Raw genomic sequence first — 19,524 nt, forward strand, 5'->3', positions numbered from 1 at the left:
GCTTCACCGCCTGAGGCTGCAGCAGCCGAAAGGCCCCACTCTCCCCCGAAGCCCTCAGAGAACATGGCTGGCTGGAACACAGTTGCCGGGAAGACCTTGGAACGGATGGCTCCTGTCAGCTCGTGTCCATTAACCTATCTCATGTCGTGCCTGCCCTTTATCTGCCCGCCTGACTGGGCAGGAAGTCAGGTCCCCCATACCCGGAAGCAAGAGGCCCCCCTAGGAAGGAACATCCACGGGTGCTCCCTGGTCACTGTTTCCTCCTGTTCCAGCAGGTACTTTGACGACCCCATGGAGCTAAGAGGCGGTTCCTTTTCTAGCTGGGACGACAGTGCTGATCCCTACTGGAGGAAAGACAGCAGCAGAGACCAGGAGCCCGCCACGAAGAGCACGGGCCCCTCAGACAGGTGGGTGCTGCGGGCCGGGGAGCCAGGTGCCTGTGTGACAGGACCAGGGGCTGACATGCGTCCTGTCTGCCTTAGGAAGTGGCTGTGTGCATCGGGGTGCACGTCACAGACCCCTGTGACTGTTAAAGAGCAGGTGTGAGGGCCAGCTCCCTGGGGGCTGCCACTCCATGGGTCAGGGTGACCTGCCCCATGAATGACTCGCCTTCCTTCGGTGGAGGACTGTTTGCAAACTGTGAGAGTCCCTTCTGTAGAAAACAGTTCCACGAACTGTTGAGTCTGTTGAGTCTCTCTCTCTCTCTCTCTCTCTCTCTCTCTCTCTCTCTCTCTCTCGTGTGTGTGTGTGTGTGTGTGTGTGTGTGTGTGTGTGTGTGTGTGATGCTGGCATGTTTCTGGGTATGGGTATATGTGTTTGTGGAGGAGTACTGTCTGTGTGTGGGCCTGGGGGTGTATGCATGTGGGTGAGTATGTTTGTGTGATGCTAGGGATGTGGGGGGGAGGGGTTGTGCACGTAGGTATGTGTGCGTGGGTGCTGTCTGTGGGCCGAGAGTGTGGTGCTGGAATTAAACCCAGCCCCTGGAGCATGCCTGGCCAGCACACTGCACAGAACTACACCCGTGCCCTTTGATTTCTCTTGTTTTACTCCCAGACAGTGTTTCACTGAGTTTCCCAGGCTACCTCGAAATTGAGATCCTCCTGCCTCAGCCTCAGATTCCAGCTCATGCCGCCACACCTGACACAGTTATCATAATTTTGCCCAGCACGCGGCCATGTGGTGACCACCAAGAACAGGCCCCCAAGCTCCCTGCCCTGTCCTCAGCCCTGGGCCCCTGACTGTTTGTTTTGTTTTTGATCTTCAATGAGGGAAGGTGCTATGTGGGTTGGTCGTCCAGTGACTGGTCTTACCAGGACATCTCTGACCTCTGTGGCCTGACTGCAGCCATTCAGGTTGAGGTTGCTTCCACCCCACAGCTCAGCTGTTGAAGGGCTTCCTCTACAGTTAGTGTCAGGAGCCCACCATTTATTGTCCACCCCGAGGGACTTCACACATAGCCTGAGGCGGCCCAGTCACCCTGGTACCCGGATGTCCTGTTACCCCATGCAGTTCACACGCTGTCCGTGTGCACCCACACAGCGTAGTCAGTGTTTCCTGACACAGCTGAAGGTGAGACTCCACACAAGTGGAAGTGTGAACTGAGTTTGCCCCACCACGGCTTGGTGTCTTTTCACTGTAGGCCCAGTGCTCGCCGGAAGCCGGACTATGAGCCCATTGGCAGTACGGATGAAGCCCAGAAGAAGTTTGGCAACGTCAAGGCCATTTCCTCCGACATGTACTTTGGAACACAAGCCCAGGCCGATGTAAGGATGCAGAGAGCTCCTACAGGAGCCCCAAGAACCAGGAAAGATCTTAGCTGTGGGAACCATGAGAGGACAGGCTGCTGAGGGAGGAGGGGCCTGACCAGAAGGCCCCCAGACAACAGTGCTGGAGCCAGGACCAGAGCCCAGGCCTGCCTGGGTAGCTGTGGAGTCAGGGACCCAGTCTCCTCACTTTTCCACCTCTCTCTGGAGAATAGCCATCAGTCAGTAGCCTTTGAGTAAATTTAGGAGGTTTCTATGCAGCAGAAATTACGTTTGATCAGTTTAACCATAGTTAAATGAAGCCTGGATATGTTTGTGGGCGGATGCTTTATTAGCCAGCTGTCTCCTGTCTGAAAAACAAAACACATTCATCCTGGAGTCTGCCTGGGCTGAAGCTAAGTCTCCCTCCTCCCATAGTGCTGTGGGGCAGGGCTTGAGCTCTGAGGAGTCATTCCCTGAGGGTGCTAATTTATCTCACAGCAGAGGCCTCCTTGCCAGAGGGATGCCTCCAGCCCTCCAGCTGGGTTTTATCTTAAACTTGGTGGGCTGGAATATAGCCCTTAGAAGAGCGCTTGCTCTGGGTTCCATCCCCAGTACTGCGTGCGCCTGCGTGCACACACACGCACACACACACACACACACACTTGAAGCCATGCTAAGTGTGTGTGAGACACTGAGGACTTTCTTAGTGTGGCTAAGCGCAGGCCGTGAGCTCTGGCCGCCCCTCACACTGACCACAGCGGCAGTGCTGTGGGCTGCTGCCTCACCCACCTGTGACCTACATCACCTCAGAGCACACCCATCTCCAGGGCCTGGCTTAGGGTGACGTGGAGCAACCCTAAGACTGAAACCCATTCCAGTCTCTCCTCAGCAGTTCTTGGAGTCTAACTGGATCTTTTTCTGTCTAGTTTGAGACCCGGGCGCGGCTGGAGAGGCTCTCAGCCAGCTCCTCCATAAGCTCCGCAGATCTTTTCGACGAGCAGAGGAAGCAGACAGCAGGTGAGGGGCCCACGGGACACCATGGCATCCACAGCCCCAGCACATGCCCCCTCCGTAGGACCTTTCCCTTCCCAAGGTTCCATGCCCCATCCACCACCTTATGTCCTTGTCCCTGTGTGATCAATGAGAACTGAAGCTGTCATGCCAGGTGTCCTATAAGGAGACCAAGCCATGAAGTTTATGCCACAGCACCCTTGTCACCTGGCACTGTTTTGATACCCAAAATATTGTTCATACAGGAGGCAGGAGGTTTCTGTGACCTGTGAGGCACCAGCCGCTTGCTGGCTGGGGTCATGGCAAGGTTAGCCTCCATCTGTGGAGTGGTTGGACCTGAGATACTGTATAAGGTGCCAGCCAGTCCTGGAATGAGTCCCAGACTCACCTCATGGGCCCCTCAGCCCTCAGGACACAGAGGCACGAGGGAGGGGGTATCTCTCCAGGAAAGACACAGTGCAAGTTGGAAACAGGTGGGTAGAGGGGAAGTGCCTGTCTGTGCCCTCATGTGCCCTGCTCTGATGACCACGAGGTGTCTGGCCATCCCAGGGCCGGAGCCCAGGTGAGAGTCCCACAGCAGGCTCTTCACTGCCGGCACGGGGCTGCGCCTTCTACACCCACCTGTGGACCCCTGTCCCAGAAGGCCTGCGTGAGCACCCCACACAGCCTCCACCAGGCTTCAGGGAGAGCATGACATGGCAGCAGCCTCTGAGGTCATGTCAGGGAAAGAACCAAGAGGAGGAGGTCTTGGGAGCCCACGCTGCAGGCTGAGTGTTCTCAGCACCCTCGTCTGCAGCATTTACTTCACAACCAGGCTGGCTTTGGCATACAGGAGGCCTGAGTGTTTGTGCGGGGTAACCATCCTGGCAGCCACACCACCTTTCAGACATGTGACTTGGATACACCTTCCACAGAGAAGACATGGGGGAGACTCAACTATCTGAAACCGTGTTCGGGTTTGGCCGTGTGTTGTTGCTGTGACCCCCAGCACTGCCAGCTTGCTGGGCTTAGGCAGGGAGAGCTGTTCCAGACTGGTGTGTGCTGGCAGGTAGGCAGCAGTGTCCAGAGAGACAGGTGGGCCAACCCGGCAGGCCTGGGGCCTGACTGAGCTAGGCAGGGGCCAGGGTTCCCTGGGCCTGTCCTTCCTGACCGCCTCCTGGTGCGGGAGCATTGTTTTCAGTCAGTCACTGCCCAGCTAGGCGTCAGCTAGAGCAGCTCTGACTCCAGGCTTGCTCTTGCACGTCCTGGCCTTTTGTCAGGCCAGCTTCCTGCTGTGATGAGATCCTGTCACAGAGCCACTCAGCCTCCCCCAAGGTCTCCCGCAGAGCGCCTACCCTAGTGGTGCTGGCTCATCCTTTTGGAGCCAAACAGGCAAGTCAGTCCCAAGACCCAGGTTGCTGAGAGCTTCTCATGCTTCTCTATTCCAATTTCCTGGAACATTTACTCCCAAACATTATTGTTTTTTTTTTAAAGGAAAAGAAAAAGAAAGCTCTTTGAAGTGAACACGCCCTTCAGATTGCTACAGAGCTCGGGCCAGTCCAAGCTTGCCTCCTTCCCCATCACAAAACAAAGGTCCACTGAACTCTGATCCCCGGTTCAGGGCAATGTGGGGTCTCTGTGAGGTGCCCCCTAGAGTGCCAGGCCACCCCTGGCAGTGGCTGGTGGGCTGCCTTGAGCAGAGCTTGCCGCCAGGGCTGAGCCCAGGTAGTTGGGGCTGCCCGTCTGAAACCCCACCACTTCTCAGCCAGGACACCTCAGCCACTGCCCTGAGCTGCTGGGACAGCCTTATAAAGGACCACTCACACTGTAGGCCATTTGTAGACTTATTTGGCGTACAGTTCAGCAAAGAGCCTAAGCTAGGCTTAGAAGCAACTCTGTGGCCTCATCCCTGATCACAGCCACGTGTCAGATCAAGCCGTCTGGACTTCGTGGTCCATGTACATGCCTCCTTCAGAGCAGATCCTTTATGGGGTGTGAGTAAGCGTCGTGGATGTACTCAGGGCTGGTCCCTGCTAGAGAAGGTTGAAAGATGAGTGAGAGGCATGTGTGAGTACCAAAGCCACCCCGGCACAGCAGGGCCAGTGAGTGTGTGGACTGGGCCCTGTGTGAGAAGAGATGGAGAGCTCAGGGCCCCAGATGACAGAGTGGAGGGAACTATGCGACAGCCATGTTAGAAAAAGAGCTCAGTTCCTAGCTTATTTCTTTGTGCTTTTAGCATACATGAGTGAGTGTGTGTGTGTATGCGAGTGGAGAACGAAGACTGAGAGAAATCTTCCTTCCTCCCTCTCCACCCTGTTCTTTGAGGCAGGCTCTCTTAAACAAACCCAGAGCTCACAGATTAGTCTAGCAAGAAGCTTGCTCTGGGGAATCCCCAGTCTCCGCCCTTCAAGCACTGGAATTACAAGCGGGCTGCCCCGCACATCACATCATGTGAACTGAACGTGTCTTCACACTTGATGAGCGCTTTATCCACGGAGCCATCTCTCCAGCCCCTCAGTGAACCTTTCAAGAAGATGGTTCCAGTCACCCTGAACTACCTCCATGTAAAGTTGGCTCAAGGGCCAGAGGCGCGGCCTCCCAGAGCATGGGGGCCACCACTCCAGGCGAAGTGTACTCTCAGGCATGATTGCTCGTTCCCCACACCCTCAGGCAGCACCACCCTGAGACCCAGATTCCGGCTCTGATGTCAGCTTCTCCGTGGCCACAGGGCCCACCTCAGAGAAGTCACTGCAAGTGTTTGATCCTTGGTAGATCGGTCATCCTTTATTGTTTTGTTGTTTTTGTTTTTGTTTTTTTCTGAGACAGGGTTCTCTGTGTAATCCTGGCTGTCCTGGACTCCCTTTGTAGACCAGGCTGGCCTCGAACTCACAGAGCTCTCCCTGCCTCTGCCTCCCAAAGGCATATGCCAGTTCCATCATTCTTTAAGTAGTGGACTTTTCTCTTAATCTGTCTCCTTTTCTGAGAATTTAATGTCCCATTAAAGAGCATCCATGATTCCCCCAGAGGGTGGGAGGGACAAAGCCCTGAGTTCTCAGTGACCCCTAGGCTCCTCTGTCTGCAGCCCCTCTAATGGTACCGGCCTTCCTGTCTGTATGCTCTCTGTCCTTCATCCCGGCTGCCCCCATGCCCTGTCTTCTCTGCCAGAGCCGTCACAGCACGCATGCTGGAGCCCTTGTCCTTGTGCTGATACACTGTCCTCGTGTCCAGTCACGAGCATTCGGCCTATTCCTCATCCTCCCCAGCTCTCCCCATCCCCTCCAGCTTCCCTGGCCCTGTGGGGACCCCTCAGGCCTCCCCGAGATGGTGCCTCACATTGGGGTTGAGGCACCCAATGACCTGACTACCACAGTTCAGGGGAGGACCCATCTTCTCTTTCCTGCGCCCTTGGCCCTTGACAGAGCCCGAGTCACGTTTGTTGAATGAATGATTGAACACATGGAGAATGAACGAACAAGGTGCTCTCCTAGCCTGGAGCCTGCCTGCTGCCCAGCACAGGACCACGGCCCTTCCAGTACACCATGGCCAGTGCTGGTCATGATTTTATGTCTGATTCCAGTTTTGATTCTTGAACCTAGTACCATGTCCCCCTTGCTGTGGTGGCTGAGGAGCTGTGTGGTGAGGCCAGTACTTCCCACTGATCCCTGCCCTCCTGCAGGGCCCCTCTCTCAGGACACAGCTGGCGCTTGGGAGGAGGGTGGAGAGGCGGGTGGGCTCACTGAGCTGTCCTTAGAAGAGCTGGCATCTCTCTGTGTGCAGGAAACTACAACTTTTCAAATGTGCTGCCCAACGCCCCAGACATGGCACAGTTCAAGCAAGGCGTTCGCTCCGTTGCCGGAAAACTCTCCGTCTTTGCCAATGGGGTCATGACGTCCATCCAGGTGAGTGAAACAGTGCTGGAGCTCCCCGGGGGCCTGGCTGTGAGCTGAAGGCTGTGCTTCAGAAGGGCCCAGGCATCATGAAAGCCCGGAGCTATGAAGTATGTTGAAATAGTGCCTGTAATCTCCGCCACTGGGGGCTGTGGCAGGAAGGTCCTGAGTTCAAGGTCTGTCTGGGCCGAGACCCTGCCTCAGAACAGTGTTTTCCAAGTTCAAACTCAGAGATCCTCGTGTCTCTGCCCCCTGAGTGCTGGGATTAAAGACATGTGCCAGGGCTGGAGAGATGGCTCAGTGGTTAAGAGCACTGTCTGCTCCTCCAAAGGACCCAGGTTCAATTCCCAGTACCCACATGGCAGCTCAAAACTGTCTGTAACACCAATTCCAAGGGATCTCACACCTTCACACTAATGCATATAAAATTAAATAAGTCATTACAAAAAAAAAAAAAAGTAATGTGCCACCATGCCCAGCTTTTTGTTAGGTTTTTTGTTGTTGTTGTTGTTGTTGTTTTTTTGTTTTTGTTTTTGAGGCAGGGTCTCGCTATGTACCTTAGCGGGCTTGGAGCTGGCTATGTAGACCAGGCTACCCCTGACCTCACAGAGCTGTTTGCCTTTGCCCTGCTGGGTACTGGGATGACAGGTGTGCACCAGCATGCCTGGCTGCAGATGTTTTCAAGCGAAGAGGGAATTCTGTCGCCGTGTGACTGTACGGCCTCCTTTTCTCGGTGGCACATTCTGGGCAGCTCTCTGGCATTACAAATTCTCCAGAAGCCGTCTTCTATGGCGTGGAAACACGCATATCTAATTTGCCCATTTCCCACGCTGGGCACTGCGCTGTGCTCTGATCTCAGAGGTTTCTTTTTATTAGTGTATGCTCGTTGCACACAGTCCTGGGTTACCTAAGGATGCTTTCATAATGTACAGAACTGACCTTATGAGTATTTCCCCCACACCTCTCCCCTTTACTCCTGCCCTCTCACGCCGGTCCCCTTAGCCCCCCAGACAGCTCCCTTCTGCTTTATACCATATACATAGACCTTCTTTCATGTAGCTATAGAAATGTTTGTCTTTCCATGGTGGTCTTAATCCACTTCCTGTACGATAAGGCAAAGGTGGGGCCTGTCTCCGATTGTGCGAATGGCTTCCTTCTGGAATCTTCTTGCCCATGTGAAGTCATTTTAGAGGCATTCTACGAGGGTGACGTGGCCCTGAAGAGTTGAGTGATTTTGACATTGCCACTTGAGGGTCAGTGGAGGCTTCATGACAGACCTGCAGCCAGACCCTGCTGAGGCCTTGATGGAAATGTGAGGAGAGAGAGCCTAAGACTGAGAGGCTGGGAACTCTCCTCCCTCCATTTCTTCAGGTCCTGCTGGCTCCAGGCAGGTAGTGCCCTGTTTTGTGGGTGACCTTCCTGGTTTTAGAGTCCTCCCACTCGTGCCCATTTCATAAGTAAAGAAGCAGAGGCAGAGAGTAAACCTCCGTGAGATGAGCAGGCTCCACAATCTAGGTTTTGGACTTCAGACATGGACATCCCTCGGTACTTCCATCACGCATGCTCCTGGACTCCTCAGGATGTAGCCCCGGCCCCAGCTGCCGCCTTGCAATCCTCAGTGCAGCCTCGGAGCACTGGGCATTAGGCACCTCTCACAAGATGTAATCCTAGGCGGGTCTCCAAACCCCCGCTTGACCTCCTGGCCATGGAGAGGCTGTCCACAGTGCTGACACCACTCAGTGCAGACAGAGGCTTCAGCCAGCGACAAGAACCACGTGACCCTCATCAACAGCGGTCACGTGGTACGAGCGTGGTAGGAGACAGACTCAGTGTGCCCGTGGTAAATGTTGGTCTGCTTCCCTCTAGGACCGCTACGGCTCTTAATCCTGGTGAACCCCACCTCAGATGGACCCGGGCCCACATCTGGCGGCGCCGAGGCCCCAGCTGCTTTGTAGGCAGGTTCTACTAGTTGGGAAGGCACCTGCGCGCCTCTCGGTTTTCCTGTTTCCTTTGAGACATCCCCATTTCTATGTAGCGGAGCTTCGCTCTCATTTCTGGTTTAGGTTAGCTCCTCGTGTCAGTCAAGCATACCCTCGCTTTATCTCTGTGGAATCTTTAGTTCTAAGAGCTGGGAGCCTGAGCTGCCGACTCCTCCCACCTCTCTCCGGGTTGGGAGCCCGGGGCTGCCAGCACTAGCTGGTGCTGGGTGGCTAGGGAAATAAAACCACAGCCCACGCTTCTCACCACAAAGGAGAAAACAACAAAAAGCAAGACTAGAAGTGCCCGGCCCCCAGCTGACAGATCGCTTCACGTGTGTCCCCACACGGGCCAGGAGACTCCAGACAACACAACACTTAACAGCCATCTGTCACCTTGTAAATTATTTTGTACATTCTCTACACTGAAAAATGTTCCCCAGTCCTTTCAACAAGCCTGAGATTCCACGATGCCAGGGGAGTTCATTACAGCCTGGTGACAAGGTGTTACACTCGGGAGGATGGGCTGGGCCAGCTGAGTGCTCCCAGCTGGGTGGGCAGAGCACAGGCTGAGCGGGCAGGCAGCGTGGCCTCAGGATGCTGCTCAGATTCCGGGAAAGGGCGATTAGAATTGGGTGGTTTTGTTAATATTTTTTTATCTTGACCTTGATGTTCCAAAAGTTACAGATAGATGTAAATCGATAACGCTGTTTGGCTGTGTTTTAGACAGCACCAGAATATATTGTTCAGCGCAGTAAGATATATTTGAAATTTGATGAGCCAAAAATATGTGATTTCAGATGACTATTTTGTGACTCTTTCTTAAAAGGTCCAATTTGTAGACTTCTAAATATAACGAACAGCACAGCAGACCCTGTCGCCTGTGTCGTCATTTCACGAGGGCCCTCGTAATGAATACTGTAAACTGTAAACTGGGCATTGGGTGCCTCTGGCACGCGCCACATCTGTGTTACTTATGGGTGGGACTGGCAGACGGCATCACAGCACGGTGGGCAGGTGGGGCCTTGGGAACAGAGTGGGCATCCATGCCACAGCTGCCTCTCAAGCTCCCGAAGTACACGGGAGGCAGGCATGGCAGCACTCACCTGTAGCCACAGCACATGACTCTTACTGTCAGCTGGAATGGCAGGCTCGAGGTACAGTCAGGGTGGATTTTCCCAGAGGCCTTGGTTCCTGACATGTGGGGAAGGGGCATTGCTGGCGTCACCCCTTTTCTCTCCGTTGTTTCCGGACGGGGTGGGAGCCGGGGCCTTGAACACACTGAGCACTGCTCACTCATCTTTTGACAGGGATGCCCCCAAGGACCAGCCGTCCACAGGGACCAGCTCAGCTGTTCACTTTCTGAACATTCACTCGGGGCATGAAGCACTAACAGCCCATGAGGGAATGCCGTGGCAGAGACAGCCCGGTGTAAACCCCAGTAGTTTGCAGTGAGCCTGCGCACAACCCCGGTGCCCCAGGAGCGCCATCTGTTCTACCCACAGGGAACCGGGCCCCTGCCTGAGCCTTCTCCTCTGCTCCCTGATCACGCAGCCTCCCTACTGGGCAGCAGGCCTGCTGGGGTGTCTCCAGATAGGGCAGGGTGCTGTGCTGAGTGGGCCCAGTCCAGTCAGCTGCTGGCTAGCACTGCATGTCCAGTGTCCCGGTCTGTGGTCTGTGGGGGGAGGGGAGCAGTAGAGCACAAGCTCCCTAGGGTTCATTGCCAGATTTTATAAAGCTACTTGTTCATTTATCTATTTATTTATCTATTTATTTATTTATTTTTAAAGATTTTATTTATTTATTATTTATAAGCACCAGAAGAGGGCACCAGACCCCAGTATAGATGGCTGTGAGCCACCATGTAGTTTCTGGGAACAGAACTCAGGACCTCTGGAAGAACAGCCAGTGCTCTTAACCTCTGAGCCATCTCTCCAGCCCTTCTTTTTTGGTTTTTCAAGGCAGGGTTTCTCTGTATAACCTTGGCTGTCCTAGACTCTCTTTGTTGACCAGGCTGGCCTCAAATTCACAGAGATCCACCTGCCTCTGCCCCCCAAGTGCTGGGATTAAAGATGTGCTCCACCATGCCCAGCACATCTGTTCTTAAAAGGTGAGGGCAGCTGGAGAGATGGCTCAGGGGTTAAGAACACTGACCATGGCCGAGCGGTAGTGTGCAACCTTTAATCCCAGCACTTGGGAGGCAGAGGCAGGCAGATCTTTGTGAGTTTGAGGCCAGCCTGGTCTAATACTCCTCTGCTGGGAAGAGCCAGGGGGCTGACAGCAGACACTGAGGCTGGGAGGGAATTGGCCCTGGGGACTGCCATAGCGTCGGGCACTTTGTCATCCTTTCCTCACCATATAGTCACCTTGGCTAGTCCTTTCCCTGGCTCAGGGGGAGCAGAGGTGACAGCCTTCCTCGGGGACAGGCTGGATCCTGAGGCCTGTGTTCCCACAGTGTCCATTCATAAAGACACAGAGGCCATGCGCCCTTCTGCCCTCCTCCCCCTGCCCCACCATCCCCGTGTATCCCATCTGTTATGTGACCAGGCCCTTGTTTCACCCACTGCAAGAACTCAGCAGCTGTAGCCCCTGCTGCAGGCCCAGCACAGACTGTCCAGAGGACACCCAGATGGCTCTTCTCTGGTACCCTGAGCCCGGCATCTGCTGCTCTTGCTCTTACCGAGGCAGCTAAGGAGACGTGGGGGCACTGTCCAGAGAGGATGGGTCTGGCCTTGTTGAGCCTGGGCTCTGGGGCCCTTCCCATCCCTGTACCTGATACAACTTTCTTCCTTCAGGTGAGGCACATCGAACTAACCCACATCCCCAGACCCTGAACACAAACCCCAGCCAGGGAACCCCTGCACCCAATGGGGCTCCAGTTCCTCTTTCTGCTTCCAGCACCACTGGAAGCTGGTGGCCGTTTCCTGCACCCCGGCAGGCTTCCCACACCTGGAAAGTGTCTACTTGTGCGGGTGTCCAGAGCTCCGGACTGCCACTACCTAACCATTCACATCAAGCTGGGATGTTCCTGTCAGAGACACTACCCCCCAAATGGGCCCTGGGCTGGCCATATCCAATGCTGCCTCCTCCCCTACCTCCTCCCCACAGACGATTCCAGTTCTTCCAGTCCAGGGGAGATGCATCAGTCTGTAGTGCCTGGGAACTGAGGCCAGGAGATGGGGTGCTGATCCCTGGTAATGGCGACAGGGTTTTCTGGAAAAAAAATGGAGTGTGAAGAAGTTAAGGGCCAGCTAGGTGTGAGTGGTTGGCATGGGGCATGTGGAAGAGCCAGGGCAAGAAAGGGAGGGTTCTGGCCTTCAGATGAGCCTACCTCTGTCAGGCGCTCAAAGGAAGGCAGTAAGCTATCAGGCTAGATCTGGCTTTCAAGGACAAAAGACTGGGACTACCCAGGGCTGGGCCCCACCAAAACAAGCCAGAGGTCAAATGAGGAGGAAGCAGCTACAGAAAGATAAAAGTCCAGCAATGAGGCGTCCCAGAGCCGGAAAAGTGTGAAAGCACAGTCGGTGACTATGGTGTGAACCCGCCACCCACTGGGGTCCAACAAAGGCAGAGACCATAAGTACCGTGTGTCAAGCACTTACTTGGTGCTGAGTCAGTTAAGCTTTGTGTCCAGGGGGCTGGGGTGCTGGCTCAGTTGGCGAAGCGCTTTCCTAGCATATACAAGGCCCTGGGTTTGATTCCCAGCACAGCATAAATTGGGCATCGGTGGCACACACCAGAAATACCAAGATCCCGGCACTCGGGAGGTGGAGGCAGAGAGATTAGAAGCTCAGATTATCCTTGGCTAAATAGTTTGAAGGTCTGGGCTATATGAGACCTGTCCTAAAAAAAAAATTTTTTTAAGTGATTTTGTGTTGCGTTTCTGTAACAGCACAAAGTGGCATCAAGACACAGGTGTGTTTGGGGTTCAATTTCCTCTCAAACATCTCGATGCCACAATGGAATCAGTGTCCAGGCCCCTGCTCATCTTCTCAGCCAACATCATGGGGTGACTTTCACTCACGAGCTCTCAAAATGGCTTCCCCGATTTCAGCCATGGAGTTTGCAGGGAGAAGGGAGCAAAGTGTGTGTGTGTGTGTGTGTGTGTGTGTGTGTGTGTGTGTGTGTGTGTGCAGTCCCGGTTTTGCCTCTGCCTGTTACTGGCGACAAATTGCCCCTTTGAGCGGCTAAGGAGGAGGGAAACATTGCCTGCATTGCCCCACTGCAGACAGAAGTTCTGAGCAAGACTGGGCAACCTGGAGTCTCAAAAACTAAGATGGGGGCTGGAGAGGCCCAGAGGGCAAGAGCATCCACTGCTCTTGCAGAGAGCCTGGGTGTGATTCCCAGCAGCCACATGGGGGCTCACGACCGTCTCTAACTCCAGTTCCCAGGGATCTGACCTCCTCTTCTGACCACTGTGGGCACCAGGAATGCACGTGGTGCGCAGATACACATGTAGGTAAAACAGATAAGATAGAGGCCCAGGAAGATTGCTCAGTGAGTAATCAGGCTTCCCGCCAAGCCTGAGCAGTTCCATCCCTGGGACTCATGTGGTAGGAGGAGAAAACTGACGTCCCACAAGTTAGCCTCCGGCTGATCGCCAGCACACACGCACACGTAAATAAAAGCCTTAAAAAATAAAGTGGGAAGCAATTGAGGAAGAGAGCGGATGTCAACCTGTGGTCTCCACCGAAATGCATAGGTACACACACACCCTCACACACCTTCATACAGCACACACACACACACACACACACAGAAATATTGTAAAAAAAATATGCTTTCGTTTTAAGGGATGTAAGGGCTGCTTCAGGCTGTCTGCAGCAGCTGACTATGATTTGCCTCGTGCCCTCGCAGAGGCGTGGTTTTGCCAGCTACAGGTAAGTTTCTGTGTTTGCGTGACCTCTGGAATTCTGGGAATTTTTCAGAGGGTATATAAATGGTAGAACCGTGAGCGTTGTGATTGGTAGTCATTCAGGGGGGTCGGCTGCAGTTTGTTAGTAGTGGCTGTCAAAGAAGAAACAAAAGGAGAGAAGTTAGATTCAGGGATCTCTATCTCTTTCTCCTCTTTCTCTCCTATCTAGTGATAGGGGGTGAAACCAGGAGGATAGAGGGTAGGAAAAAGAACCCGCAAAGTAGCAAAGACCAGCTATAACCCAGATACTAGGATGCTTCTTCAGAGTCACCCAGATGACCCAGACTCTGTTTCGACAGACCCAGAAGCTTCCCCATCTCCTACACTTGGGCTGAGATGTGTTGGCTCCTCGCCATGAGCCATTGTTCCGTGGCCTGAAAGGCCCAGCCTGTGGGCTCTGATCTGAAGGACCTTTTGATGGTCCTTCCGTTTGGCCTGGAACGGGGCAGTCTATGTACCCTACCCAACCTTGGAGAAGAAAGGCTTGGCCAGACCCCCAGGTCTGCGGGCTCTTCAGGAGAAATGTCTGTTTCCTGGGTTTCTCCTACCCAAGCTGGGCACACAGTCAGGAGCCCACACAGTAGCGGGCACAAAAGCCAGGACCCCTGGCCCTGGAGTAGAAGGGTCAGAAATATTGGCAGGTACCGGGGAATAATGGGAGCCGACTGGATGCCACAACCCGAGAGAGCTGGAAGGAGCTGATGGCTGTCCTTCATATAGCAGGACCTCCCTAAGAGGACATGAAGGTAAGGAAAAGTTGTCGGGAAGGATCCAGGAGTTGGAGAATAAAAGTGAAATACATTCTGTGCATGTGTTATGCTTACAATAGACAGGAAGTGTATAGATGTTAAACGAGCTTCTAGCTGCCTGCAGAACCTGCTGGACGGTCCTCCTGCAGAGCCAGCACTAACATGATCCCCCTCAGGCTCTACAGAGCATGGATGAGAAGTCCCTCATCAACCCATCCAAGGACAAGCAGCTGGAACCGGGTGGGGCCTGATCAAGGAGGTGAGCCACCTCCCCCTTGTGCTGGCTAGATTTCTGCCAACTCGACACATGCTAGAGTGTGCTGAGAAAATGTCTCGGTTGGCCTGTAGGCAAGTCTGTGGTGGCATTTCCTTAACCGATGATTGATGGGGGAGGACCCAGCCCGTTGCAGAGAGTGCCAGCCCTGGGCAGGTAGTCCTGGCTTATATAAGAAAGCAGGCTGAGGCCTGGAGAGATGTCAACAGTTGAGAGCACCGACATGGTGGCTCACAACCACCTGTAACTTCAGCTCCAGGGCATCCAACACCTTCTTCTGGCCTCCTCAGGCACTGCACGCGTGTGATCCACAGACATACAAGCAGGCAAAACACCCATACATATAAAATAATGAAGATGATGATAGGAAAAACTTAAAAAAAGAAGAAGAAGAAGAAGAAAAAGAAAAAGAAAAAGAAAAAGAAGAAGAAGCTGAGCAAGTCACAAGGAGCAAGCCAGTAAGCCGCCTTCTCTCATGGCCTCTGCTTCAGCTCCAGCCCTGGCTTCCCTCCAAGACTGACTTCAAAAGGTAAGGTGAAAGAAGCCCTTCCCTCCCCAGATTGCTTTTGGTACAGAAAGCAAACTAGGAGAGCCAGCACCTTTGGTTCTAGAAAGCGAGTCTGCTCGCCAGGGCCGGCTAAGCCAGGTTTCAACTCTTGGACAGCGTCCCACTGGACCTGGGTTAAATCAAGCAAAGCTTCCGGTGACTTTTTCCAGATGGTGACAGACCCCACTTGACCCCAGAGGGGGAACGTGCCCTGGGAATGGGTGACACCACCAGCTGAGCCCCTCAGGAAGACATTCTGGGAGACCACAGGAAAAAACAAAGGACAGAACTCTAACTAACCGTAAAATCAGACACAAACAACTGTCACGAGAACAGATCTCGGGCTGATGGCTCAGTGGATAAAGGCGCTTGTCCCCAAGCCGAGTGACCTGAATTCAGCCCCCAGGAGCTCCGTGGTAGACAAGAACCAGCCCTCAGATATCATCCTCTGACCTCCACGCTCGCTCATGCTGTGATTCCCCCAACACACCAATAAAATGTAAAATGATAGCAAATTCTGAAAATGAGATCGAAATAAACTGCACAACTTAAAGAGCCTGGCGTGCAGTATCCTGTGTGCACCCCACACATTTCACACATTTGCACACAAGCACGCACGCTGCTGATGCCTCTGATGTTTCCCATTCAAGTTTCGGGACTTTACAACCTCGCCACAGCCGCAAACACCCCGTCCCCTCTCAGTGGTGTGTCATAGCGCTTGGTCAGGAAGTTCCTGTGCAATGGCGGACAGAGGTTATGCTTGGGTAGTGGGGCTTAGACTTGAAGAGCAAGGAGGACAAAGGAGACACACTCAGGTCTATTTGGGCCCACGGGCAACCAGAGCTCTGAGCTCTGTGACGGGGCCTCAGAGACAGACTGTGGTATGTAGCACAGTGAGTGAGAGAAAGAGAGAAACCCACATAGCAGGCAGAGAGGAGCCACGGAGTTGCCCCTCATGGCTCATATCTGGGCACACAGAGGACAAGTTGCAGTGAGGTCTGACATGGGCCTCAGTGTTAAGAAGGCTCAAAGCCCAATGGTCCCTGCAGGCAGAGAGACAGTGGCGTGAGAGCCACTGGGCTGGCAGCAGCATCTATCTCCCTGACCTGCTGCACAGCTGCAGAGGGATTAGAGTGGTCTGGATGAGAACAGACCCAGCAGGCAACTAGGTTTGGTTCCTGGTTGGTGAAACTGTTTGGGAAGGATTGGGAGGCGTGTCCTTGTTGTGGAAAGTGTGTCACTGGGGGGTGAGCTTTTCAAAAGCCCACACTATTCCCAGTGTCTGTCTGTCTGTTTCTGTCTGTCTCTCTGTTTCTGTCTGTCTGTCTGTCTGTCCTCTGTCTGTCTGTCTGTCTTTCTCTCTCCTCCACCTCCTTACTACTTGCAGATGAGGATGTAGCCCTCAGCTGCTGCTCCAGCGCCATGCCTGCCTGCTTGCAGCCATGCTTCCCACCATGATGATTCTGGACTCTGACCCTCTGGAACTGTGAGCCCCAGTCACTCATCTTTAAGTTGTCTTGTTCATGATGTCTTTCCACAGCAATGGAAAAGTAACTAGCCCGGTGGTGGTAGAAAAAAAAAAAAAAGACTAAGACCGAGATGAAGCCTGGAACCAGCCTGGTAGGAAGTGGTGGTGGGCATGGTGGCAGAAACCGTTAGTCCCAGCACTTGGGAGGAGGAGGCACGTGGATCTCTGAATTCAAGGTCAGCCTGGTCTACAAATCGAGACGACAGCAGGTGGGGCTACACAGAGAAACCCTGTTTCAAAAAGGAGGAGGAGGGGGAGGACAGAGAGAGAGAAGGGGGAAGCACCTCCAGAATAAAGCTGCATTTCAGGCTGTGACTGAGAATGGCTCAATGACAGGCTAATCTGGGCCCAGACACTGTCCCCACGTCTCAGCCAGCCCAGGCAATAAGGCCAGTGTTTGAGACAGCTGTGCCTGATCCCGAGGGTACAGTCCCACCACTGAGCAGCACCTGGAGATGATTGCTGAGTCTCCGCAGAGCCTGGCTTGGGGAGACAAACACAGGGACAGAAGGGCCCAAGAGGCTAAGAAAAGCCTGTGTGCCTACGGTACTCCTGGTGAAGGGTAGGGTCACCTAGGCAGCTTCACCCCTCGGGGAAACAGGAGCCTTGCAGGAGAAACCAGCCTCGGATTCTCAAGAACCAGAGACATAGCCAAGCAGCCATCCACAGGACGAAAGACAGTGAGCAGGGCTGGTCTGACTGTGCTGACCCCAAAGAAACAGAAGTCTCAGTCCTTGATGGCTCTCTGAGGTCTAGCGCCAGGGTGCTACCTCCGACCACACACCTGCCCTAACCAGGCAGCCACCTAAGGCCTCCGCTCTGGTGGCCACAGCTGGACTACAGATGAAAAGACTCCCCCAAAACACTGTGCTGCAACCCAGCACCCTGCCTTACACCAGGATTAGGTGTCCCGGGCCTAATTAGGTGTCCCGGGTCACTGTTGCAGGAGTCAAAAGGTCCCTGTTATGGTCTCCTCCCAGGTTCCACTGGGACCTTCTTCCCTACGGATGGGGGCAGGGGTGGTAAGAGGAGGCTGCCCCCAGTGCCCAACTTCATGTTATCTCTTCAGTCTCAAACTTCTTGTCATCATCTTCGGACGCCCACGCTCGCTGAGGGTCAGGTTGGCAAGGCCCACAAACGAATGGTGAAGCAAGATGCAGGACTCGGGTGTTTGGCGCAAAGCGTGGGCTCTCGGCTCGCCGTTTGTCCTAGTTGACACCTGTTCGGTTGCTGTGGCTAAACACGCCGACCAAGAGCAACTTGGGAAGAAAGGGCTTATTTGGATCACGCGTCCCCATCACAGTCCATCGCTGGGGGAAGTCAAGGCAGGAAGTCAAGCAGAGACCGTGAAGTAATGCCGCTGACCAGCTTGTCCCCCATGGTTTGCTCAGCCCGCTTCCTTATGTTTATTATTTATTTATTTATTCATTCATTTATTTTGGAGACAGGGTTTCTCTGTGTAGCTGTGGCTGACCTTGACTTGCTTTGCAGACCAGGCTGGCCTCGAACTCACGGAGATCTGCCTGCCTCTGCCTCCCTGAGGGCTGGGATCACAGGCGTGCATTAGTTTCAGCCTGCTTGCTCATACAACACGGGACCACACCACACACACACAGTGGGCTAGACCCTCCCGCATCAATCATTAATCCAAAAAAAAATTTAAAATGCCCCTACAAGACTACCCTAGAGGCCAATGTAATGGAAGCGTTCTATCCATAGTGGTTGGCTCCTCCCAGACGGCTCTAGCCTATGTAGAGCTGAGAAACCCCCAGCACACCAGTCTGGTTGGCTTCCCAGAACCCACGTGGTGGCTCACAGCTGTCCATAACTCAAGTTTCAGAGGGCCTGACCCTCTCTCCTGCCCTTCAAGAGGACCAGGCATGTGCCTGGTGCGCATAAAATACTTGTATATACACACCCACACATACATACATACAAATATATATACATACATATATACACATTCACAAAGACACGAAATAAAAATAAAATCTAAATAAATTTCATATAAAATACATCTATTACCTAAATTTCAGTAAAGATTCAACGTAGCTGACTGTGGAATGTGTGCTTTGAATGGCAGCTCTAGAGAGGCAGAGGTGGAAGATCTCTGTGAGTTTGAGGTCAACCTGGTCTATGTAGTGAGTTTCAGGATAGCCTGAGCTACGTGGTGAAGCCCTTTCACAAAACGAAATGAAAGAAAACCAGCACCTTCAATAAAGCCACGTACATACGTTTTTAGTTGGGTCAAGCTAGGTTGCCAGTTCCGGCTTTGAATTTGAGATCCTCCTGCCTTGGCTTCCTGAGCAGCCGGGGTTACCGGTACTGGCTCCACACCGGTCTCCCACTTTTGTTTCGAGTCATTGTCTTGTGTATCCCAGGGCTGTCTTCAAGCTCCACCTGTAGCTGAAGATGACTTTGAACTCCTGATCCTGCTGCCTCTACGTCCCGAGGTCTGATGCCAGGCTGTGCCACCACACTGGCTTCAAGTCAGACTAGAGATCGGAGCCAAGGCCTCCTGCACACCAAACAAGCGTCCTACCGGCTGGGCCTCCCACCCTGACTCCTGCCTCTTTCCCACCGGTCAACTCCTGAGGTCCCTGAGGAGCAACGTTCATCTCGGCGGATGCATTTTCCTACCTTCTTTGCTCCCAGGCCACGTTTGCATGCTCCTTGTTATTTTGGTATCGTGTTATGTCCCCAAGCTCGCTTTGACAATCCCTGGCTCGGATCGGCCTGGAGGAGGCAGAGGAGTCCTGTGAATTCCGCAGCTCAGAGCGAGGCTGTGAACACAAATACAGGCCGCAGAATGCAGACCCCAGGCACGCTAGGGCAAGCCAGCTCCTGTGCAGTCACGGGCAACACAGGGAGAAGCCAGGAGGGGGTGGCTGGGGTTCCCGCTCACCTTGCAGG

General features: G+C 53.7%; 1 protein-coding gene and 1 long non-coding RNA gene across 5 annotated transcripts in view; both read left to right on the forward strand.

Annotated features, from left to right (window-relative positions):
• Nucleotides 1-9,468, forward strand: part of Arfgap3 (ADP ribosylation factor GTPase activating protein 3) — a 48,272-nt gene extending 38,804 nt beyond the window's left edge. For 2 of the 4 annotated variants that reach the window (XM_060388939.1, XM_060388940.1), the window contains exons 12-16: nucleotides 273-407; nucleotides 1,640-1,763; nucleotides 2,672-2,762; nucleotides 6,513-6,634; nucleotides 8,489-9,468. In XM_060388939.1, coding sequence (XP_060244922.1) covers nucleotides 273-407; nucleotides 1,640-1,763; nucleotides 2,672-2,762; nucleotides 6,513-6,634; nucleotides 8,489-8,506 — 490 coding nt within the window. In that variant the 3' untranslated portion in view covers nucleotides 8,507-9,468. The remainder of the gene's footprint in view (nucleotides 1-272; nucleotides 408-1,639; nucleotides 1,764-2,671; nucleotides 2,763-6,512; nucleotides 6,635-8,488) is intronic. The other 2 variants (XM_060388941.1, XM_060388942.1) reach the window with 1 other exon arrangement.
• A 4,585-nt stretch (nucleotides 9,469-14,053) lies between these two features.
• LOC132655997 (uncharacterized) lies at nucleotides 14,054-15,622 on the forward strand. The gene is made up of 3 exons (XR_009593953.1): nucleotides 14,054-14,259; nucleotides 14,827-15,065; nucleotides 15,254-15,622. It is a non-coding gene; the product is annotated as an uncharacterized LOC132655997 (long non-coding RNA).
• The last annotated feature ends 3,902 nt before the right edge of the window (nucleotides 15,623-19,524 follow it).

This window comes from Meriones unguiculatus, chromosome 8 (genome assembly GCF_030254825.1).
Source record: "Meriones unguiculatus strain TT.TT164.6M chromosome 8, Bangor_MerUng_6.1, whole genome shotgun sequence".
Lineage (NCBI taxonomy): Eukaryota > Metazoa > Chordata > Mammalia > Rodentia > Muridae > Meriones > Meriones unguiculatus.